At 42.2% G+C, this 25,199-nt stretch overlaps 1 protein-coding gene across 1 annotated transcript in view; it reads left to right on the top strand.

Annotated features, from left to right (window-relative positions):
* The window catches only part of Ctnna3 (catenin alpha 3), a 1,347,523-nt gene that overhangs the window by 286,502 nt on the left and 1,035,822 nt on the right, over positions 1 to 25,199 (top strand). The window contains exon 7 of the mRNA XM_041655198.1: positions 21,292 to 21,495. Coding sequence (XP_041511132.1) covers positions 21,292 to 21,495 — 204 coding nt within the window. The remainder of the gene's footprint in view (positions 1 to 21,291; positions 21,496 to 25,199) is intronic.

Raw genomic sequence — 25,199 nt, 5'->3', positions numbered from 1 at the left:
ATAACAATGGAAAACTATAACTACCTATTCATTCTTCAACTCCATCAAAGACTCCAGAAGGATATAATATTACCTAAGTAAACAAGAACTAAGAAACTTCAAACTCTAGAAATGACAAAGACATCTCGCTGCCTGGACAGTCACCCAAAGTTCTTTTATACCGTTGGGGCATCCATCTTCAGCCTTCAGGCCCATAGTATCCAGCAGACATTTTCATCAAGCAGGAAATTCCAAAGACAGTTCAGTCACTTTCTGTTGTGTCCTGCAGAATGTCTCGCAGACTCTTTATGAGTCAGGAACCCCAAAAGACCGTCTCACCTTTAGGCAAGTTCAGCAGTCCTCTCTCTGCAGGTTCTCTGTGTCCATTTTATGCAACAGTCCAGGCAAGAGCAGTTTCTTGCCCAAATGGCTATCCAACTCCATAAGGATCCTCTTCGATGCCCATCTTCCTCTTGAAGTAGCTGGTGCTGCCAGGAGCAGACGTGTCTCTTTGTCATGAAAAGCCCTAAGTTATTAAAACATTTAAAATGCCATATTCTGCAGTCTTTGAAAGATATTAAGAATGTCTATCTAACTGAAATGTATCTCTATATATCTAAAAAATCTAACTAACATGACTACAAACTTGACTATTATTAATGATTATCCATTAACAACCTATATACATTACATTTTTAAATGAACTACACAATCACAATACCTTAATCAATATCAGAAATACATATACATATAACAAAATTGACCTTAAAATCCATACCAATGCATATTATTCATACCTATGTCATTTCCCCCTTTAAATGTAAAAGAACATTTATAAACAATATTTTGGGAACATGGGGGCAGTTTTTCTCTCCAAACTGCTTCCTGTTGAATGGGGGCGCTGTTAATCAGATCATTTAGGGTGTAACCTGTGTGCCAGGTTTATCTCAGTTGGCAGTTGAGTGAAGTAATTTTTTGAGGGTGTTCACAGGAACTTTTCAGGAGGTCGTGGTCTATCATACCATATTGGGATAGATGCAATCCACAGGGTCTGGTCCTCTGTGAAAACAAAACAAGAACCTTTCCAAAGCATCATATCCTTAGACCCAAATTTTGAAATCGTAATACCCTTATATCCATTCTGGTTCCACTTGGCAGCCCATATAATGAAATGTCTCTCTGTACTTAGCTCCTTCACAGTCAAAAATTTTAAAGAAAACACAATGTACATAATCCAGACTCTCTGTGAATTTTCCATTTTTATGTGGCTTATTGTTGTGTTACAAGCGGCAGGGCTGCGTCCCTGGCATGCGGCCGCCCGCATGGCTAGCTTTACCCGAAATAATTATACAGAAACTGTATTCTTTTAAACACTGCCTGACCCATTAGTTTCAGTTTCTTATTGGCTAGCTCTTACATATTGATCTAACCCATTTCTATTAATCTGTGTAGCCCATGAGCTGGCTTACCAGGAAAGATCTTAACCTGCGTCTGTCTGGAGTGGGAGAATCATGGCGACTCCCTGACTCAGCTTCTTTCTCCCAGCATTCCATTCTGTTTACTCCGCCTACCTAAGGGTTGGCCTATCAAATGGGTCTAGGCAGTTTCTTTATTAATAAGAAATCACTCCCACATCATTTCCCCTTTTTCTGTTTAAACAAAAAAGAAAGGCTTTAACTTTAACATAGTAAAATTACATATAGCAAAACAGTAATCAAGCAAGAATTACAGTTACAATATTTATATCTATTTTATCTTTTATCATAACTAAGGAAAACAATAACTATCTATTCATTCTTCAACTCCATCAAAGACTCCAGAAGGATATAATACTACCTAAGTAAACAAGAAATAAGAAAACTCTAGAAATGACAGAGACATCTCACTGCCTGGACAGTCGCCCAAAGTTCCTTTGTACGGTTGGGGCATCCATCTTCAGCCTTCAGGCCCATAATATCCAGCAGACATTTCCATGAAGCAGGAAATTTCAAAGACAGTTCAGTCACTATCTGCTGTGTCCTGTAGAATGTCTCGCAGACTCTTTCATGAGTCATGAACCCCAAAAGACCGTCTCACCTTTAGGCAAGTTCAGTAGTCCTCTCTCTGTGGGTTCTCTTTGTCCAGTTTATGCAACAGTCCAGTCAAGAACAGTTTCTTGCCCAAATGGCTATCAAACTCCATAAGGATCCTCTTCGATGCCTATCTTCTTCTTGAAGTAGATTGGTGCTGCCAGGAGCAGAGTGTCTCATTGTCATGAAAAGTCCTAAGTTATTAAAACATTAAATGACATATTCTGTAGTCTTTGAAAGATATGGAGAATGTCTATCTAACTGAAATGTATCTCTATATATCTAGAAAATCTAACTAACATGAGTACAAACTTGACTATTACTGATGATTATCCATTAACCTATATTTCTTAATTATACATTACATTTTTTAATGAACTACACAATCACAATACCTTAATCAATATCAGAAATACATATACATATAACAAAATTGACCTTTAAATCCATACCAATGCAAATTATTCATACCTATATCATTTCCCCCTTTAAATGTAAAAGAACATTTATAAACAATATTTTGGGAACATGGGCGCAGTTTTTTCTCTCCAAACTGCTTTCTGCTGAATGGGGGCGCTGTTAATCAGATCGTTTAGGGTGTAACCTGTGTGTCAGGTTCATCTCAGTTGGCAGTTGAGTGAAGTAATTTTGTGAAGATGTTCACAGCAACTTTTTGGGAGGTCGTGGTCTATCATACCAAATTGGGATAGAAGAAATCCACAGGGTCTGGTCCTCTGTGAAAACAAAAGAAGACCCTTTCCAAAGTATCATATCCTTAGACCCAAATTTTGAAATCGTAATACCTTTATATCCATTCTGGTTTAGCTTGGCAGCCCATGTAATGAAATGTCTGTCTGTACTTAGCTCCTTTACAGTCAAAAATTTTAAAGAAATCACAATGTACATAATCCAGACTCTCTGTGAATTTTCCATTTTTACGTGGCTTATTTTTCTTTATTTTTTTTAATCTCTTAACTATCTGTACTCTGTCTCTTTAAAGACTTTACCCTTTTTTTTAAGACATTTGCTTTATTCTCTATATTCTTATTCTTCTCTCTCTCAAGCCTATGTACATTCATCCAACGCTGTGATCCACTGAGGTCTGTTATGTCTGAATCTGTTTTATTGTGAATCTGTAATATTTTTACTATCCAGGAGCATTTCTTAAAATGTTAAGCACTTCTTAAAAACTTAAGTTGCACCATGTACAGGTAATACGGTACCACCTGTGTCCTGCCCAGTCTAAACCTTAACTGTGCTGTTATTATGGTAATTACGGTAGTTCCTGCCAACCAGCACAGTTCAGCAAGGAGCAGCCGCTCCTGCCTCAGATCCATTTGGTGCCCCTGAGCTGTGCACAGTTTCAGGCACACAGCAAGTCCTCATTGGAGCCGCACTCAGTAGTTTAATTTTGAGACTGAGCATGCAGCACAGAAACTCTTTTTATCCAAGTTACAACCAAATCTGACACGCAGAGCACTGCACAGTCTGAAAACACGTCTCTTTCACCATGCTCTTCCGCCTGCCTAAGCCTGATTCTGCCATCTGCCCAGGTGCAGGCGGGGAGCGCTGAGAGCACTCTCCTTCCGATCCCAAGCGGGAACACAAACACCCAGTCCCATAAAATCCATTGAAATGCTTTAAAGCCAGAGTTTGCACTGGCGGCACAGTCCCAAGAAGCCGCACTTTAAAATGACGCAGCTTTTTTTTTTGTTGCTGTTGCCGAATCAGGAAATCTCTCTACAGCACGCCACCAACAAACAGCAAAAATCTGTGTTAAAGTCTCTCTCCCTTATTTTTAAGCCTTCTCAGGTTTTACGTGGAGTTTATTAGCATGTTGGGCGCCACTCTGTTGAAATACGAGCGGTGGGCTGTGTCCCGCCACCCGGCTAGCTTTACCCGAAATAATTACACGGAAACTGTATTCTTTTAAACACTGCCTGACCCATTAGTTTCAGTTTCTTATTGGCTAGCTCTTACATATTGATCTAACCCATTTCTATTAATCTGTGTAGCCCATGAGCTGGCTTACCAGGAAAGATCTTAACCTGCGTCTGTCTGGAGTGGGAGAATCATGGCGACTCCCTGACTCAGCTTCTTTCTCCCAGCATTCTGTTCTGTTTACTCCACCTACCTAAGGGTTGGCCTATCAAATGGGTCTAGGCAGTTTCTTTATTAATAAGAAATCACTCCCACATCAGCTTATTTTTATTTTATTTCTCTTAATCTATAACTATCTGTATTCTGTCTCTTTAAAGACTTTACTTTTTTTTTAAAAAAAAACATTAACTTTATTCTCTATATTCTTTTTCTTCTCTCTCTCAAGCCTACGTACATTCATCCAACAGTGTTACTCATTTAGTGGTCTGAATCTGTCCTATTGTGATTCTGCAATTTTTTACTATCCAGGAGCACTTTTGATTTGCACCTTTAAATCATTAGGCGCTTAAGAATCTAAGCTGTGACATTCCTAGGTCAAAAACAGGTACTGCCTGCTGGCCCCGCCCAGTTCAACATGGAGGAGCCGCTCTGTGCCTCTGATCCTTGCACATTGCACCATTAGCATGGCGGAGCTGCTTGTGCCTCTGAGCTGTGGCACACAATGTCCCCCTTTTAGGCACACAGCAGTCTAGTTGCCATCAAACAAATCGTAGCACTTTACTCCAAACGTTCCATTCAAAAGCTCTGTCTCTTGCAGGAGCCAGACAGAGATTGCAATGGTGGCACAGCCCAGAAAGCGGGCATTTTAAAACACCCAGTTTTTTCCTGCTGCTGAGTCAGGAAAATTTCAAAATGGAGGACGTACTTACCATTTTGTGCTAGCTCTGGGGCCACCAGGTAGGAGCGGCACTCAGCACTTTAATTCTGAGACTGAGCATGCAGCACAGAAATTCTTTTCATCCAAGTTACAGCCAAATCTGACATGCAGAGCACTGCGCAGTCTGAAAACACGCCATGCCCTTCTGCCTGCCTAAGCCTGATTCTGCCGTCTGCCCAGGTGCAGTTGGGGAGCGCTGAGCCATCAGCACGGTCTCAGAGCACTCTCCTTCCAATCCCAAGCGGGAACACAAACATCCAGTCTCATAAAATCCATTGAAACGCTTTAAAGCCAGAGTTCACTCTGGCAGCACAGCCCCAAGAAGCCGTGCTTTAAAATGACACAGCGTTTTTTCTGCTGCTGATGCCGAATCAGGAAATCTCTCTACAGCACGCCACCAACAAATAGCAAAAATCTGTGTTAAACTCTGTTTTTTCTCTGTTTAAAATTAAGCTCTCTCAGGTTTAAGTGGATTTAGCCCATCACGTCTGGGCGCCATTCTGTTGAAATAGGAGCAGCAGGGCTGCGTCCCCGGCACCCGGTTGCCCACATGGCTAGCTCTAGCTTATGCCCTGAAATAATTACATGGAAAGTGTATTCTTTTAAACACCGCTTGGCCCATTATATCTAGCCTTTTCTTTGCTAACTCTCGCACCTGGACTAGCCCATTTCTTTTCTTTTCTTTTTTTTTGTAAGTATTTTTTTTTTATTAAGAAAAGAAGAAAAAAAACATAAACAAAAAACAAGTTTCCACCTCCTCCCAGCCTCCCATTTCCCTCCCCCTCCTCCCACCCTTCTCCCCCTCCCCCCACTCCTCTCCCCCTCCCTCTCCAGTCCACAGAGCAGTCCGGGTTCCCTGCCTGTGGTAAGTCCTAGGTCCTCCCCCCTCCGTCCATATCTAGGAAGGTGAACATCCAAACTGGCTAGGCTTCCACAAAACCAGCACATTAAGTAGGATCAAAACCCCGTGCCATTGTCCTTGGCGTCTCATCAGCCCTCATTGTTCGCCATGTTCAGAGAGTCCGGTTTTATCCCATGCTTTTTCGGTCACAGTCCAGCTGGCCTTGGTGAGCTCCCAGTAGATCAGCTCCACTGTCTCAGTGGGTGGGTGCATCCCTCGTGGTCCCGACTTCTTTGCTCATGTTCTCCCTCCTTCTGCTCCTCATTGGGACCTTGGGAGTTCAGTCCAGTGCTCATGTGTGGGTCTCTGTCTCTATCTCTATCCATCACCAGATGAAGGTTCTATGATGATATGCAAGATATTCGTCAGTATTGCTCTAGGATAGGGTCATTTCAGGTTCCCAATCCTCAGCTGCCCACGGAACTAACTGGGAACCTCATCTTGGGCACTTGGGAGCCCCTCTAGGGTCAAATCTCTTGCCCACCCTAAAGTGGCTCCCTTAACTAAGAATTGTGGTTCCGTGCTCCCCTATCCACCTTTCCTTTATCCCAATTCTCCTGATTCCCCAAGTCCCCCCTCCTTCCCTTCTACCTTTTCTGTCCCCATCTCCCCTTGCCCCCATCCCACCCCACCCCCAAGATCCTAATTTTCTCCCCTAGCCCATTTCTTATAATCTGTGTAGCCCATGAGCTGGCTTACCAGGAATGATCTTAACCTGCGTCTGCCTGGAGTGGGAGAATAATGGCGACTCCTTGACTCAGCTGCTTTCTCCCAGCATTCTATTCTGTTTACTCCACCCACCTATGTTTTAACCTATGAGGGCCAAGCAGTTTCTTTTTATTGCTTAACCCATGAAATCAACAGATTGATATATGACACTCCCACATCATCCCACAACACCTGTGTGCATATTCTGAACGGTTTACCTATGGTCACAAAGATGGTAGGCCACACACAGAGAAGGGCAATCAATGGATATTAAGGCTAAAGATGACCCAAGATGATTTCATTCTTGACTCACCACAGTTCAGTCTCTGTATACCATTGAATGTCTCATCAGTTAGCTTTGGAGTCGAAGCTTCTTTCCAGGAGTTCTCCTTCATACCTCTCTCTCTCTCTCTCTCTCTCTCTCTCTCTCTCTCTGTCTTTTTATATCTGTAGACAATATATAGTCATATTATTATGAAACCTTTGGAAGATCACATTTGCTATAAGTGGCTGTGATATCTTGACTATAGCTATCCTGTCCTAGCACTAGTGAAGGAATACTCTGCCTTCCCTTCAAAACAGTGATCCCTAAGGAATGGAAATTTCCTTTGGAGACTCAAGCTGGGAAAGGCTGCAGCCTGCTGCCAGCCAAAGGCGGAGCTTGTTCCTTAGAAATCTGACCATTTGTCAGACTACTTGATGGGAGAGACTGGAACAGAGTCCATGATGCGTGAGATCATCCTTGACCAGGAATGCTTAGTTACTGTTAATTAATGCCTAATGTTACTGCCTTGAAATTCTGAATGCATTTAAATTTTTGAAAAACGTATCTGTGTGTGTGTGTGTGTGTGTGTGTGCGCGCGCGTGTGTGCGTGTGCGTGCATGTGTATGTGTGTATGTGATCCCTCATGTATACATGCACAGGCACACACACATACACACAAACACATGGACACATGCCATGGTGCCATAGAACGCATGTGGAGATCAGAAGACAGATTGTTTTTGAGAGTTGGTTCTTGCTTCTAGCTTGCTGAGGCAGCATCTTTCTTCCTCCTCCTCTTCCCCCTCCAGGCTAACTGCTTTGTGAACTTCTGGGCCTTTTCCCTGTCTGTGCCTCTCATCTCACTACAGGCATGCTGGGATTACAGACGAGTGTCACTTCACCTGGTTTCCTTTGTGCACTCTAGCGACTGAGCTGAGGTTGTCAGGCCTGCGTGGCTAGTGCCTTTGGTCCACAGAGTCATCTCCCTGGGCCCTAGATGCATTTGTAACAGGAATCTCAGGTTCCCATTTCGCACCGAGCTCCTGGAATCATGTAGGTTCTCCTGGAAAACTCTCTATCCATTTTCAGGTTGAATTTTGCTCTGCTTGGTGCCCTTCACATGATACAAGCTCCACTTTCATCATGCCAGATGCAGGATAGAATTTCAATTAGCCTGAAGCCTATTAGCGTAGGTTGATTACTGACATCTAAGAGGTTTGGACTGTGAACAAGCTATATGTTCACAGAATTTGGGTGTTGTTAGCCAGGAATGACCATTTGAATTTAAATGATTGATTTAGCAGACAGAATTAAAAAGAGCAAGGGCCAAAGCCTCGGTGCAAAGGGGGGGGGGGGGGAGCAATGAGCAGACTTGAGGTTCCTGCCAACTCTGTCTGACTCTTCTCCAAATCTACTGTAAGCCAATCAGCTGACATATGTTATGTCCTGCAGATGGAGAAGCAGCTTGTGTAAATGTATAGAGTGCAGATGCAAGGACCCGCTGTGCATCTGTTGGAGGTTATATTTGGTAAGCAGCCTGCCAGTGTCTACGGGGTTTGAAGAAAGGCAGCTACACTGTGGGAGGTAGATTAACCTTATTTGTATCACATGGAAGCCTTGTGGTCTCTAGAAGGCATAGTTAGGGTTTTTTTGTTTAAGTTTTAAAATTATTTTTAAAATTATGTGCTCGTGTATATATCTGTGTAGGGGTATGCACATGTTATGCAGGTACCCATGGAGACCAGAAGAGGGAATTGGATCCTTTGTGGCTGAAAAACAGGCAGTTCTGCCTGTGGGTGCTGGGAGGTGAACATAGGTCCTCTGCAAGAGAAGTGCATGCTTTTAACTACAGAGCCATCTCTGGGGCCTCACAGGTCCTCCTCGAATGCACAGAATGAGTCTTCCACATGTTATCATAGTACATTTCACATGCTAACGTGTGAATATTGAGTCAGCCTACAAGTGAGTGTGCCAGCAGCCAGGCACAGCTTCACGTGTTGCTCCCAGCAGTGAGAAGTACTTTTTATCTTTTAGGGATCCAACTCATGTAAAACTGTCCTTGTCTTTGATGCATGAAGTACAAGTGGGGTTTATTTAAATTAGAAGAAGCTCAGGGAAAAAAATAAAGTGCATATGGATGCATGGGTGTGGGCATCTCAAAGAGAGAGTTGTTGTTTAATAAAATACATTCTTTCTTTGTGTGTGTGCGTGTACAAGTTCATATGGTTGTGTATGTGTGTATATACACATGGACATATATGTATTTGGAGGCCAGAAGTTGACATCCAGTGTCTTACTTGAACATGTTCAAGTTCTCTCTTAATTGAAATTCTGTCTTGCATCTAGGTTTGTATGAGGTGTGGGAGGACAGGTCTGACTCTTGCTGTAAGTGGGGTTTCTCATGAGAGTCTTGAAACACTGCTGGGAAGGGAAAGGGCTTGGGGAGATGTGGTGAATTATCTTAGAATTCTTGATTCTTCACGTGCTGAGAGGCTTCAGCTAGACTGGCAGCTGAGGAGTTCCTGTAGTCTTCCCTGTCGTTCTAGCCTATTACAAAGGCAGTGTCAGAACTCTGTAACAGAACTCTGTAACTCTGTAACCAGTAGGCAGAGCAAAAAACAAAACAACAAAAAACAAACAAACAAACAACAACAACAAAACACCAAAAAACACACAGCCAAGAGGTGTGTGACCCAGGGCCAGGAGCATGGGTCTCGGTTAGTTGACTCCTCATGAACAAACAAGATAAAACATGCCATAGTAAAGATAGTGATAACTGTCTGTTGTGGTCAATACTTTCTAATAATGAGTATTCAGATGTTCCAGACAAGCTGTTTGTAATTAATAAAATGTAAGTTTATTTCATAGCTATTGAGCAGATGAATACAAAGGATGTATGTGACCTCCTTTTGGAAGTAATAGGCTGAGTATTAATTGTCTGCCTGGTCCGTGGCCTGAGGTTCGTTTCAGAGGAGAGGACTTGACCTATCAAGAGGCACCTAACCAGATGAAAGCATAAGAGCATTGACTGGATGCAAACCCCTGTTTCCTGGCCTTCAGTGTGTGTGCAGCTGGAGATGGGGTCAGTTTATCTGATGGAAGCAAGCTATATTCTGCCAAGAAGATTATTTCGAAATCCTTATGTTTAGAGGAAGAATTGTATTTAATGCTACTGTAAAGGCTGTATTAGCAAAGAATCCCAACTCTGGAGGAATTTTGTCTTTTCTTGGGGAAGCAGCACACTGCCTTCTCTTCTAAAAGTCTTTTTCTTTTGTTCCACTCTTCTCAGAAATAGTTTTTTTAGAATACGTGATTCATATATTTCAGTATGTATTTTGATGTATTTTCCCTGTCTGATCTTCAAATGTGAAATAGGATATGTCTTATTTCGCTTTCTGTTGTTAGAACAAAGTACCTGGAGCTGGTTACTGGGTAATAATTTTAATTAACCAATTAATTAACTAATTTTATATCCTAACCACAGTTTTCTCTCTCTCCTCTCCTCCCAGGCCCTCCTCCACCTCCCCTCTGACCTCCCATCCACTCCTCCTCAGTTTCTATAATTTTTTTAAAGGAGGCTTCTTTTTGGTTCAGGGTCTAGAACTAAGTACTGGTTTCCATAGTTTTTGGAGGTGATCTTATCGTGGGAAGGCAAGAGTGGGAAGAGATGAGAGGGTAGAGGCAAGAGGCCAGGGGAGAGGAGAAGAAGGGGAGTTGGATGAGCAGGGCAAGGAGAAATGGGAAGAGGGGGAGGGAGAGGAGAGGAGGTCACAGGGCAGGAAGGAAGTGCTGTGAAGAACTCAACTCTTGTTAGAAAAACACAAATCCCTTCCCCCCTCCAAAAGTCCAGTCACAGGCTAAGTCCCCTCTCAACAGGGCACCATGGGGCACTAAGCTCCAAAGCAGGTTTTGTGGGGGCAAGTCATAGCCAAACCATCACAGTAGGAAAATCCAAAGCTGAGTTGAAAACCTTTTGACCGCAGAACACAATCCAATTCCTTCTTTCCTACCTTTTCAGGGGTCCCCAAGATGGCGTTTCTGTAGCTAACGTGGTAAACATACCTGCTTGTCTTTAGACAAAACATTTCTATTAAGTACCGTTGGCTTACATCTTCAGACTGCCTTTCCCTTCATCTCTCTTTTTATTGACTCTTTCTGGATTTCACACCCTGCATCCCCATCCCAAGCGCTGCCTCTGGGGAGGGACAGGACCAGCTTGCCTGCTCTCATGACACCAGGGCAGCCCCACCCCCACCCCTGAAGCAGGTAGAGAGGGTCAGAGCCAATTCTGTGCAGCTCTCTCCTCCTGGCCTTCAGTGGTTACAGGAGCCAGGTAGATCAACACAGACCACTGCTATAGCGGGGCCATGGGCCCACACATGGCCCTTGGCAGCAGCCCAGGCCCAGCTGTCACCATGGCAAGTAGGCCTTCCACCTCAGCCCATTCCTCACCATCTTGGCCTTTTCAGATCTGATTCTGCCTCTATCTCTTCTCTCTCTCCCATACCCCACCATATATCTGCTTAAAATAATGGGACCTGCCCACAGGACAGTGGTTGCTCTTCTCCGCCCAGAGCAAGCTGCCCCAGGAAGCCCTATCTTCTAGAATAGTGTTGAAGCTGGGTTATAATTGACTGAATCCTTGGGTACTTCACCTTGCTGATCATCTCCACACCACCCAAATGTCCTGCTGAGTAAGTAAGCACAGCTGTATCCAGGCTTCAGTGCTCCCAACAGAACGTGACACAAAAACTTGAAGCAATGTCCTTTACTTAACCAGCCTCAACTTCTAAAAGTCTCCTTAAAAAATTACATTTGTGTGTGTGTGTGTGTGTGTGTGTGTGTGCGCGCACGTGCCTGCCATAGTGTGCTCATGGAAGTCAGAGAACAACCTGTGGGAGCCGGTTCTCTCCTAATACCACGTGACTATTGAACTCAGGTCATCAGACGTGGTGGCAAGTACCTCCACTTACTGAGCCCTTGTGCTCTGACCCCTTTAAAAAAATCTTTTCTGTCCCCGTTTTCCTTCAGTACCCTCCTTAATCTCCTTCTGCCCTTTTCTCCCCTTTAGTAATTTTGTTTTGCATATTTTCTCCTCTCCCCTCCTTTCCCCCCCCCTTCCCTTTATTCCCACGTTCTCTTTTCTTACTAATTAATGCAAATTAAATGACAAAAATGTAAATCAAATTGATAAAGCCCCCGTGGAAAAATAAAAGTTCTTTGGTAAAATTTCCAAAAGACAATGAATGCCCCTAGGCACTATAAAGAGTAATTTCAGCTTAACAACGTCTCTAGCCAACATTCAAATGTGCCATTATGTGCCCAAGAATGCAAGAATATACGAACGGTGGTCACTTCCCACCCGGATGATTTTGCCACAGCTGGTCTTAACGTCAGACATGTGGGAGCCGGGGACTGACATCTCCTGTCACGTGTACCCTGTGAGGTTGTGAATATTGGCTTTGGCAATCTTCTGCGCTTTTCCTTCCAGAATATTTTCCCCTCTGGATTCATGTCCCCCCCTTTCACACTGCTGTCTACCGTCTCTATACCACAGTTGACTGGCTCTTTTGTCTCAATTTGGACTGAGCTCATGCCCTCATGCTCCATCAGCATGCACTCTCATCCACTGGCCCATCTTGGCAGCCCCTGAGAAAGGACACTTTCAGGTACCACACATCACCCTCTGTAGGTATAGACACAGCCCCTGGCTGTCCTTTTGTGCCATAGAAAAAGTTTCCTAAATAGTGCAGGACAGAAGAGACACCCCAAGCTCCTGTGTGTGTGTCTTGAGCATCGTCTCTGCCCAATGTCATCAAGTTTCATCCGGTAAAGCTTGCCAGAGATGAGACAGCAAAAGAATCTCGTGCTTAAAAATGAAAATGAAAACGAAAACTGTCAGCCACGTGTCTTATGTAGATATTTACACTTAAAGTTAATCATTATTAAATAAATTCTGGAAATCATTTTTCAGATGTACCAGCCCTGACTGTTCAAGCAGCATCAATCCATGCCCAATAGAGAAAATTTCATCATTACAGGAAGAGCTTTTAGACAGTATTCTAGAGTCTACCTAGCTACCTACCTAGCTACCTACCTACCTACCTACCTACCTACCAGTCGTTTACCATCAATCAATTTACCATCGATGTATAATCTATCTACTATCTATCAGTCTTCTATTTATCATTTATCTGTATCCATAATCTATCCATCTATCCATTCATCAATATGCTTGTGTGAATATATCTATCTATACATACATATTTATATATTAGAGTCAATATAGCCTCATTCAGATTGTGTTATTTTACCAAGACAACATAGCTTCATGTGGAATCTAAAATCATGATTCTTAGTGGCACTTTTAGGCTAATGCTTGCAATTTTATTCTTAGCCCTGTTAGCTAGAAATATTTGAGTTAATTTATATTTAATGGTACACCCTTCTCCAGAAAAAGAATAGGTCTTAAAACTCTTATCAGGCCAAGGACATTTTTAGTTGGTGATTTGATTACAATTTCAAATTATTCAGCATCTCCTGTCTTTAAGCAGTAGCACTCTAGAGGATACAGGGAAATCTTAGGGACCACATCAAGAGCATCACAGACAGAGATGCCTTGTCATTTGGGTTTGGTTTTTTGAGACAGAATCTTCCTACTTAGGGCTTGGAACTTGTGTTCTTCTTGCCTCAGCCTCTGGAGTGTTGAGATTACAGGCAGGAGCCAGCCACCACACCCGACTCTGACAATGTTTTGAGAAATTGTCACCACCTTGCTTGTTTTTCCCTCCCCCCCACCCCCTGGGCCTTTTCTTTCCTTCTTCATTGATGAGTTGCTTTCTGGGGACTTCTGCAAGCATAGCTCCTGGAAACATCAATAATGATCCAAGCGTTTGCTCACACTTTACAGGGTTGTATGCAATTAGGCTTTACATCACTAGGACCCGTTGCTAGAGACAAAGAGGGTGTTATGCATAGTGACAGCAAAAAGAGACACATTATGTTTTTCCCACACATGAAATCTTGAGATATGAAACATTTGGATGTAAAACATGTCTGTTCTCTGAGATCATTATGAACAGAATATGTTAATCACCATTTGTTACATGTTTTAAAACAGACTACAGTGGAGAGAGAGACCAAATCTACAAAATAGGCTCCCAAATAGGTCATCCACACTGAAACCTTAATTTGCTCCTTTATTGAAATACATTGCTCCTGTCTGCACCATCATGGCGATAATGTACAGTCCAGCAACCCAGTTGACAGCTCAGAGTGTCGTATGACAATCCTATGTAGATAAGCTTTAAGAAGAGGACAGTCCTTCAAGGCCCGTTTTGTTCCCACCATCCCCAGACGAAACCAGGAAGAATTCCCGATGTGCCATTTTTACATAAACCAGGCTGCCGGCTCTGACAGAACTATCCTAAAATGTTACTTAGCTTCTGGAAATGACTGCATGGCTGGCGTGTCCAGCAGCACCCTGATAAAACTGCTCTCGTAGCTCCTTGGTCTATGTTCATCCTATAGAGGGAAAAAAAATCAAAGGAATTTTTGTGTATAAATATCTTTGAAAGTACAACCATTGTCACTCAGATATTTCCTATTTTCCTATCATACTAGTTTAAACAGAGGTAAATGTAAGCTGTGCATTTTGAAATGTATGGCTAATCAAGTAGTTAAACGTGGGGGTATGTTGCACTAACTGAGCAAGTCACTCCTCTAGAAAACGAGTGCCTGCTGGTTTTTAAGCGTTTACTCACACTTTCCTTCACTCACATTCTTTACAGCCAGGCTGTCTGTTCTTTAGAGTAAGTGAAAATTCACTAAAAGAAGGGCTATTCCATGCCCAGGAGAGTCTGTGAGTTTCCTCAGTACCATTTCCTGTTGGTAATCAGGAGGAGAAATTTTATTCCATTTTTATCACTCCTTCTGAAGATTGATAATGTAGTTGCTGGGGGAGCATTATTTATGCTGCGTGCTTATTATTTCTGCTGCTCCCAACTTGAAGCATAGCGTGTGTTTTCCTGAAGAATGTTGGTACTTGATTATAATCATAGCTGCCTCTCCTTTGATAGGCAATTTCACTTTGGAGAATAGGTGCGAGAGTTTTAGTGTTTTGAATGTAAATCCGATCAATCCCGTCACACCTTATGCGGCGCACGAATGATGAATAAGGTTTATTATATCGTGCTCATTAAAATACAGGAAACTTCCCCAGCCATATTGATGTTGTGCTTTTATTTGTTTTAGATGTTCTTTTTGTTTCCTTTCCCCGTGTAAGGCATGAATAAAAGCCACGTTCAGAATCTGAAAAACAGTAATTAATAAATACTTATGGAATTAGTAACTGAGTCATGATACATTCAGGGGTGGTATTTTAGGCTGTTCTGTTTCTGGGCATATAGCGTCCTACACCGTAGTGTATAGCTGGATCCTTGCAGATGGCAAGGCAGTTAAAGGAAACAGGACATGGAAGTGGTCCTATTCGCCCACTGGATAGTAAATCTACCCAGTGCATTAAAAGGCCTGGGAGAGAGTTCAGTGGTAGCACCCTTGCTTGCTATGTGTAGGGCTGTAAGTTTTAGCCCCAGCACTACAAACCAAAACAAATATCCAAGTGTGGTCGTTCATGCCTGGAATCTTAGCAGGGGGCAGGTGAAGGCCTAAGAATATCAAGTTCAAGGCAAGCTTGGGCAAGTCGGTAACTCTGACACTTGGTTGGGCTACAGAGTGAGTTCCAGGACAGCCTGGGCTACAGAATGGGAGCTTGTTTTAAAAATAAATCAAAACAAACTGAGCAAACAAATAATGACAAAAGAAGCTACATTAACTAAAATCCTACATGATAGCTGTAGATTTTAGTTTTCCTGTTTATAAGGGTCGAAACAAAGACTTACATCCATCCTTTCTTGGGATGCATAGAAAGGATCGATTCCATTACGTTTTTGGCTCAAAGTGATACTGATAGAGAGCCCAAGATGCTTTGAGGTCATATATATTTTATTATTCTCCAGTGTGTGTATATGCTTGTGAGTACATGTATGTGTGTTGTGTGTGTATGTGCATGTGTGAGTGTGGTATGTATGTGTGTGTGTGTGTGTTTGAGTGAGTGGTGTGTATGTGCACACATGTGTGTGTGTGTGTGTGTGTGTGTGTCTATGTGTGTATGTGTGTATATGTATGTGTAGGCGAGAAGCCAACATTGTCCTCCTGAATTACTCTCTCCTTTGTTTTCTGAGACAAGGTCTCTCATTGAACCCTCACCACGCTGGTTAAGTGGCCAGCAAACCTCTCTCAGCACAATCCCCCTGCCATTCATTTGTCAGCACTAAGAAAACAGGAGTTTGTCTCCATGCCTGGCTTTTACATGGGTGCTAGAGACAACTCAGGGCCTCATGCTGCAGCAAGCACTTTATCAGCCGAGCCATCTCTGCAGCCTTTTTCTTCTCAAATGCAAATTTGGCTTCATAACACAATTGTCAGTAGAGCAATACCCCATGGACACCTGGTCTCAGCACAGGCAAGCCCCATCAGCATCAGCATCTCCAGTAAGCGGGATACGGCTGTGACAGCTGTTCAACCCACACTACCACATCAGCGTCTATCCTCTCCACAGCTGGCAGGTGGGCCACTTGCCACATGGGTTTGGAAAATGTATATGACATGCAACCATTGCAACATTGTCATTCTAAGTGTTTTTGGTGTCTTAAAAACCCCTGGTTATTTCTCCACCTCTTTGTTCCTTCTTCCCCTCCATCCTGGGAACCACTGGCGTTTCTACTGTAGCCATAGTTTCCTTTCTCCTTTGGGCCATAGGTTGAATCATGCAGGATGTTGCATTTCCAGGCTGCCTTTCTTCTTGAACTCAGAGTATATATTTATCTTTCTTCCATGTCTTTTCATGCTAGGGATCATGTTTCTTTTTAGTACTGAATACTATTCCATTAATTAACGCACTATATCTATAGACATCTGCGTGGAGGAAAATTTTATTTCTACATACATTTTAAACTTTGGGCAATTACCAAAATGTATGAATGATGGACTTTATTATAAGACGTTGTATCTGGTTAGTTTTTAAATTTAAAAAAAATATTAAGAAGCAACCAGGAAAGATGGCTTAGTGGTTAACAGACTCTACTGTTCTTGCCCAGGAAATTGGTTCCCAGCTCCAATATTACATGACCTTCAACTGCCTGTGACTCTATCTCCAGGGAGATCTGTTGCTTCCAGGTACACCTGCATCCAACACATAATCACGCACAGGCATCCATCCATGCACAGAATTATAAAACAATCTTAAAATATAAAACAAGCAAGAAATCATATTCTAAAAGTGCAGATGCATTCCTTCAACACATGTGTTTGGTGCAATGATTGTCGTATGTTGGCACCTCATCAATCATCATGATAAAACATGTCATCAGAACCAGAAAGCATCACTGACCATTTGTACCTTCTGATGAAGAACACGCCCACAGCCTCTGCAGACTATGTGCCATCCCTCTGTATTTCAAAGAATTTGAATTTCTTATAGCCCACATGTAAGTAATATTACATGCATCATGTGTGTGTGTGTTTCTGTGTCTGACTCAGTCAACTTACCCTAAAGTCCTTCAGGCTCATCTTTACGGTCACGCCTGCCAGGAGATCCATTTTTATGGCCATATGATATTCTGGTGGATGTGTATTTACCAGAATCTGCACACACAGTATGAGGCAATTTCTTTCTCCGTTCATTCATTGGTAGTCACAGAGACAGTCTCAGTGCTGTGCTGGCGCGTTTTCTGCCAGCCTGACATATGTTAGCGTCAGAATCTGAAAGGAGGGAACCTCAATTGAGAAAATGCCTCCATAAGATCTGGCTATGGGGCATTTTTAAAATTAGTGATTGATGGGGGAGAAGCCAGCCCATTGTAGGTGGGGCCATCCCTGGGCTGGTAGTCCTGAGTTCTACAAGAAAGCAGGCTGAGCAAGCTATGATGAGCAAACCCAGTAAGCAGCGCCCCTCCACAGCCTCTGCAGCAGTTCCTTGCCTCCAGGTTCCTGTTCTTCTTGAGTTCCTGTGCTGAGCTCCTTCAGTGATGGATTATGATGTTAAAGTGTAAACCAATGCACATTTTCAATCATGAATATATTGTTATTAGCTGTAGTCACTGTAATCTATAATGGAGAACATGAACTTACTCTTCCTGTCTAACTGAAACTTAGAATTCTTTACTCAGGATCTTCAGTTACTGCTCTGCCACCTAGCTACTGGTAACTCCTACTCTCTTGTTTTGTTTTTGTGAGCAATGTGTGTGTGTGTAGTTTATTTGATATATATTATTATATAGCTATGTTAGATCAAAAAATTAAATGACTTCAATGGTATTTTATATAACATACAAGTTATTTAAACTATTTTTTTTTGCCATTTTCTTGATCGGACAAAGGATGAAATGAAAAAAATTCTCCTTTTTTTTTTTTTTGAGACAGGGTTTCTCTGTGTAGCCCTGGCTGTCCTGGAACCCATTCTGTAGACCAGGCTAGCCTCAAACTCAGAAATATCCCCTGTCTCTGCCTCTCAAGTTCTGGGATTAATGACAAGCACACACAACCACCTGGCTTTGAAGTAAAAAAGTTGTGAAGTTTTAGGCGGACTGTAGAGTTGAATATATGACTACCAGCTGTCAGATCAGAGGGACCCAGGGGGATGAGCTGGTTTGTCTGCATTCACAGTATGTGAGCCCATCCACACGTGACTGTGGGCACACGCCATAGTGTGGAGCGCAGAGAACAGAATAGGCTGTGGGGTGTCCCCTTCTTCCTGGTTTTGAGACAGGATTTCTGTATTTTTTTTTTTTTTCACTGCATGAGTCAAGTAGTTCTGCCAATAAGCTTCTCGAGCATCTCTCTGCCTCCCTCCTCCCTGCAGGAGCACCAGGTTAGAGATGCCCATATCATGTATCTGGCTTCACAGTGGGCTCTGGAGGTTCGAACTCAGATCTTCATGTTTGCACAGCACATGCTCTTATTCACCGAGGCATCATCCCATCTCTAGAACACGAACTTTAAAAAGTGAAGCAGGCCTGTAATCCAGCGCTTGGGAGACTGTGTCAGGAGAATGGTAAGGTCAGCGCCAGCCTGGGATGCATAGTGCAACCTTGTCTTACAAACAGCCTCTGTTCAAACCCCTTTTTGAAAATAATATTTTTAATAAAATCACATCACTTTCAGCTTGGCTGGATTTCACATCTCCTAGGGCACACGTCTGTCTGGGAGGGTGTTTCTAGAGAGGGGTAACTGCTGAGAGAAGACCCACTCTGAATGTGGGCAGTGCTGTGGCCTGGGGTCCCGGACTGAATGAAAAGGCAAAGAGGAGAAGGTGAGCCACGCACTGGTGTTTCCCTCGCCTGCTTTCTGATCAGGGACGAGTTTCTGCACTACATCTGTGAGCCCCTTCTGCCACCATGCTTCCTAAGGATGGGATTTGCTCTCCTGAATCTGGAAACCCAGTAGCTGAACTGTGTTGTGTTAGGTATGTGGTCACAATGATGAGAAAGGGAACCAGTGACAGCAGTTCTATGCAAATACTGCTTTGACCCTTGACCACACCCATTCTAGGATGAAGGGCACATGAAAAAGATGAAAAAGATCATGCACTAGAAACAGAAAAAAAAAACGTTAAATTTGGCTTTTGTGAAATCAATTTGCTTTCACCTTCTGTTTCATTTATTTTGTCCAAGTAGACTGAGCAGTAGAAAAAAAATGCTAAGGGAGCTGAACCTGGAAAGGAGGAATCGTGGGCACTACGAGCCAGTGAGGACACGTCGCTCTGTCCTGGTTTACAGTGCGCTTTAGACTGTGTGAGCGTGCCGGGGCCCTGCGCGTTACCACGGCTCTATGCCTCTCTGAAACGAGTTTCTCTTTAAGTGTCTCTCTCCAAAGGAGCCTCCTTGCTTTACCTTATTACACAATGTGTACATGTGCGTGCATGTGTATGTGTGTGTGTGTGTGTGCACGCGCACATGTGAGTGAGTGAAGGGTGGAGGTCACAGGACAACTTTGTGGACTCTGTTCTGTCCTTCTATTTTTACGTGGGCTTTAGAGAGTGAACTTGGGGGTCTCCAGGCTGGTACGGCCAATGGATTTACTCACTGAGCCATCTCACCAGTCTACTGCTTCTTAAAATTATATCCTGGCTACTTCTTACAAAACACATGTATATCAATACTTGGCATGCATATTCATGTATACATTCTGATAACACTGTACTCTTTATATATTTAAATACCTCTATTAATATGCATGCCCATATAGATAGTATAAGATTATAGTAATATCACTGTGTATCAACTCTAATATTCTGCACTTGTACTCTGTACGTGGTACACAGTTTTGTTAAGGGTTCTTCAGAGAGCTTTTATACTAGCTCTTCAAAGATCACATTGGACTATACTTGTGGAGGCTTTTCTAGGGATATATCGTTACGGAGGAAACTTGGGGCAGTGTGTCCTCTGACTCATTTTAGAAGATATGCATTATCTTGATTTCTACTTCCAAAGACTTATTATATCTTTATAAAACCTTAAAAATGCCTGGTTACTTTCCAATATCTTGGAATTTCTGCAAGTTAACAGATCAGTAGGAAGATGGAGTTTTCCTTTCTAAAAAATATTTTAGTTCTAATTTTATATGTGTGTGTCTCTCCGTGGGGATGTGAAGCACAGATGTCCATGAAGTCCAGAAAAGAGAGGGCTTCAGATCGCTAGAGCTGGAGTTCCAGGTGGATGTGAGCTGCCCAATACGGGCGCTGCAGCTGAACTCTGATTCTCTGCAAGAGTAGTTCATGCTGTTACCAATGAGCTATCTCTCTAGCTCCTGGAGTTCTACTTTTTAAATGAATAATTAAGGGCCAGGATTTTCTTTGATATGTTAGTGGTAAAGTTAATTAGCACCTACGACTTACAGTGAAGTATAATGAAAATGACATTGAATTGTGAATTCTAAGACAGAGTTGGTGTCTGAACTTCCAAGCTTAATATGGGTCAGAGTCTCTCAGCCTCACACAGCCACTGAAACATGTGGCTAATCACAGCTTGGCTTGCCTGCATCCCCAGTGTTAAGATGTGACCGTGTGTGTGTGGAAAATGGTTAGGCAGCTCGGAGATGTTGCTCTTATGATTAACAGCACACGCCAGTCACTGTGTTTAATGTTTGTATAATTCTCCTGGTAGCTTTATGGTGTAAGCGACATAAATACTGGAGCTCTACACATGAAAGTGAGGAATAGTAAGCCAAGGCACCTTGGTGAGCCGGAACGGCAAGCTTTGAACCCAGGACTGACAGTAAAACCCAAGCTCATAAACACCCAGCTTTGATCATCCATCTGAACAGTACTGCTACGTGGTCTTCTATATGAACTGTTGAGGCAGGCAAAGCATAGTTCTCCTATTAGTACACCTGAATTTTAGGCATGAAGCTTAAAATTGTTTTTGTTTTTGTTTTTCTTTATAAGAATTAATTTCTACAGAGTTTTAACCATCCGACTGTTTCCTTTTCCCAGAATTTAATTGTCCTGAACCCACTCACAGTGACAGAGGAGGAAATAAGACCATCACTAGAGAAACGCCTAGAAGCCATCATCAGCGGGGCTGCCCTGCTGGCTGACTCTTCCTGCACCAGGGACTTCCACCGAGAGCGGATTATCGCCGAGTGCAATGCCATCCGCCAGGCTCTCCAGGACCTGCTGTCGGAGTACATGAGCAATGTAGGTGACTGGTTGCTTTTCCTCCTTGTATCTTCTTGGAATGAGTTTGAGCGTTTGCTGGGCTGCTACAAAGGAGGAGGTGATTTTATGGAAAGTGACGTTGAGAGTGGCTTCTGTGGCTTTTTCAGCAGGAGGCATAATTTTAGGAGTTTGGAAGGTTGAAGTCATAATCGGAGAAATATGTGTATGTGGTTGTTTGGTTGGAGAGGCAGGGTTGGAGGAACAGAACAAGCATTGCACACTAGTTGAGAGGATCCGAAGATAGATAGAGCGGCGTATTGGTTGGAGTAGAGTGGCAACAAAGGCGCACTTGAAGTTAGAGTCTAGGTGGTGTAAGATGTGTCAGTGATGTGGATTTGAAGAGGTAAAAGCCCAGGCCTTTTGATAGGATGCCGTTGTCATCTCCAAAGGTGATATGGTGCCATAGGATTTCCTGCTGGCGGGAACCACTGAGAACGTCTGAAAATGCTGAGATTTTGAGTATTTGTTTCAAGGTCCCTTTCGTTCGATTCTGTACTGTATGTGCATCTCAGAACCGTTACTAAAAACCAACAAGAAGATCTCAGGGTAACTTAGCTGTGCAATTGTCCTGTATGTCCATGGATTCGAATTTGCTCCTGAGGCTTTTTGTTTTGCTTTGAGACAGGGTTTCTCTGTAGCTTTGGAGCCTGTCCTGGAACTTGCTCTGTAGACCAGGCTAACTAAGAACTCACTGAGCTCTGCCTGCCTCTGCCTCCTCGTGCTGTGATTAAAGGTGTGCACCACCATCGCCCGGCTGCTCCTGTTTAACTCTTTATAGGCAATTATTGGCTGAAATAATTACATGGAAAATTTAAAAAAGCTTATATTTGAAAATAACTTCAGCAGTATAGATTTTATTATTCTATATAATTTGTTGCTGTCTACTTTTTCTATTGTTCTTAAATTACAAATGAACCTGTCACAGATTTGCCTATATAGGAAACAGTGTGGTCTTCTAGAGTTTAGAACTGTTCTTCAGGTGTTCACTGTGTGCCATGGAATGTATTCCTTATAGATGAGGAGGGAATATTATATACTTATCATGAAAACTTCTTAAATCATTGAACTACATAGTTAAATTAAAACACTTTCTTTATCTACCTTATCTAAGTGGAGCAATTCAAGATTTATACAGATGTGTTTGGACAATTATTAGTCATGGAGCATATGGCTTTTTGGTTAAGAAATTGCTTGTTTTGAGTCTTTAGATAGGTCCGTGAAATGTTCGAAAATCAATGAGTTTTCGAGTCCCGTGAATTCGTTTGATGTATCTCCGTATTCTTAATATTTGATGATTTGACTACTGACCAAAAAGCTCTCTCCTGTCAAGAAATCAAAGTTGAGAAACAGATTTTGTTAATAAGAAGAACATGTTAGTTAAGCCATGTCCTGCTGAAATATCTGAAGTGAGAATGTTGCCAGTTTTAGCGTATGAGATTTTTCTTATTAAAGATTGCTCAGGGCAGTTCATCAATCACAAGAAACCTAGAAACTGAAAAGTGTTAAAAATATTATTCTCATCTTTATAATGTGTAATAAAGTTATACATATTCTTATTTTGCATATAAATTATGAAATCATAAATAAAATTTACTTTATTTAAAGTAGTTGCACTCATTATAGATATATAGATATATGAACTTCCACACCTACCTGGACAGATTTAGAGGTGATGGATTCATGATTTATGTGGTCTGATACAGAATGAAAATGAGACTTCTTATTTAAAACAGGCAGAGAAACGTTTTTTCATAGTCACTCTTAATAAATGAAATAAATCTTTATTTGCTAGTTAGTGCTATATTTCCCAGGTCAGCCTACCTGTGGAGTGAGGACACAGAACCTCAAAGGCATTTGTGGTCAGGCCCCGTCATGTTTCCAAGGTCACCTTCTGGAGAGAAGAGCTGTCTTATTTGGTGTTAAAAAGCCTGCACTTGGCAATCCATCTCAATACATTTCCAGTCATTGTGATGATGTGATATCCTAGACACATTCCCTTGTCCTACTTGGTTAAGATTTTGAGCCCTTCTGTGTTAAATCCAAGGGGATCCCATTCTAAAGATTTATTTCTTTTTGTTTTGTGTATGTGAATGTTCTGTCAATACATGAATATATATCACGTGCATGCAGTTCCCACTGAGGCCAAAAGAGGGCACCAGGTCCCCTGGAACTGGAGTTACAGATGGTTGCGAGCGGCCATGTGGGTGCTAGGAACTGAAATCAGGGTTTCTGAAAGAGTATTAAGTGCTCCTAACTGCTGAGTCATCTGCCCAGCCTCCATCAGTTCTCATGGACAGGAATGTTCTTTCTTGGCATGAGCTGAGCTCAAATTTTGCTCATTTTGTACATCTTCAGGAGAGCTCTGGAACTTTGAAGAACACGCCACCTTCCCTGATGGACCTGGTTTAGATCCTTTGGTAGCTTTCATATTCTTTGCCTTTAAAGACTCATACAATGTGAAAGGGTCCAGTTAGATTGTCCAGTCTTACAGTTCCGGCACAAAGACACTCACAGAAAGAAACTTCGTGTTACTAGTTCTCATGAGAATCTGAGGATCTCTTAGGCATGCGTCATTAAGGCTCAGCTCCACATTCCATGTCTGTTGAGTCCAGATCCCATCCGCAGTGGGACAGGACGTTTTGAGATTCAGTCTGTCAGAGCACATGGCTATTCTGAGTTAAAATAACCTTTTTTGAAAAACCAAGAAGTTTTTAATCCTAGTATTTCTTGACTACTAACAGCCATTTCTCACAGATATACTCCTAACTACTTTATTGGAGGAAATTATCTAAGACAGACAATATTTACAAAATGGACTTTCAAGACAGGAACAGAGATCCTATAGGTAAGGGGAAATCTCAAATCTGTCTTTGTAGGCTTTATGAAGTATCAGAGCTTCTTCCCAAGATACTCACACAAATGAAATTGATTCCTGAGTGCGAAAAAGACCACCATGCAAAGATGAAAACCCCACGTCAGCATTTCCGGAGAACTTGCCCCATCTGTCAATATCAGCTTTTAGTCAGTTATGTAATTCTTTTATTTTGAACCCATTATAGGAAATAGACCTCAGATTCTGAGGTCCATACAGGTAAATCACATGTATGCTTTGTTTATTTTACCCCAAACATGAGATACAATGCCTCTGGCCTTAAGAAAAAGCTGAGTTGCATCTTTCAAAGGAAGAATAAATGAAATGATTGCATATTGTACATGTCATGTAATGAAGAAACAACCTCTTTGACATGCAGTGCATTTCAGGCACCCTGTTGAGTTTATGTGACAAAACTCCTGTGGCAAAACACCTTCTTTTGCGAAGATCAGGCTTCTTCCAAAAATCTGTGTGACTCTCCAAGATCATTTATCAACATTTTTTTTTCGAGCACAGTTCTAACATTTGGATTTACATCTGGCCATGCTCCAACATAAAGTTTTTGTTCATTTGAGGACATGCTTCAGGGACCATTGAGAGTCAAAAAAGCATAACTTCTTTCTCTTAAAACCTAGGAGTGGATATTCCTAAGATATGTCTGCTAGCTTTACTATACATTTATTTATTTATTTATTTATTTATTTATTTATTTTCGAGACAGGGTTTCTCTGTGGTTTTGGAGCCTGTCCTGGAACTAGCGCTTGTAGACCAGGCTGGTCTTGAACTCACAGAGATCCACCTGCCTCTGCCT

This window comes from Microtus oregoni, unplaced genomic scaffold, assembly GCF_018167655.1.
Source record: "Microtus oregoni isolate MIOR12 unplaced genomic scaffold, Mior012 000007F_ref0000211, whole genome shotgun sequence".
In the NCBI taxonomy this organism is placed as follows: domain Eukaryota; kingdom Metazoa; phylum Chordata; class Mammalia; order Rodentia; family Cricetidae; genus Microtus; species Microtus oregoni.
Note: the sequence above shows the minus strand (reverse complement) of the source record. Positions and strands in the feature narration are given on the sequence as shown.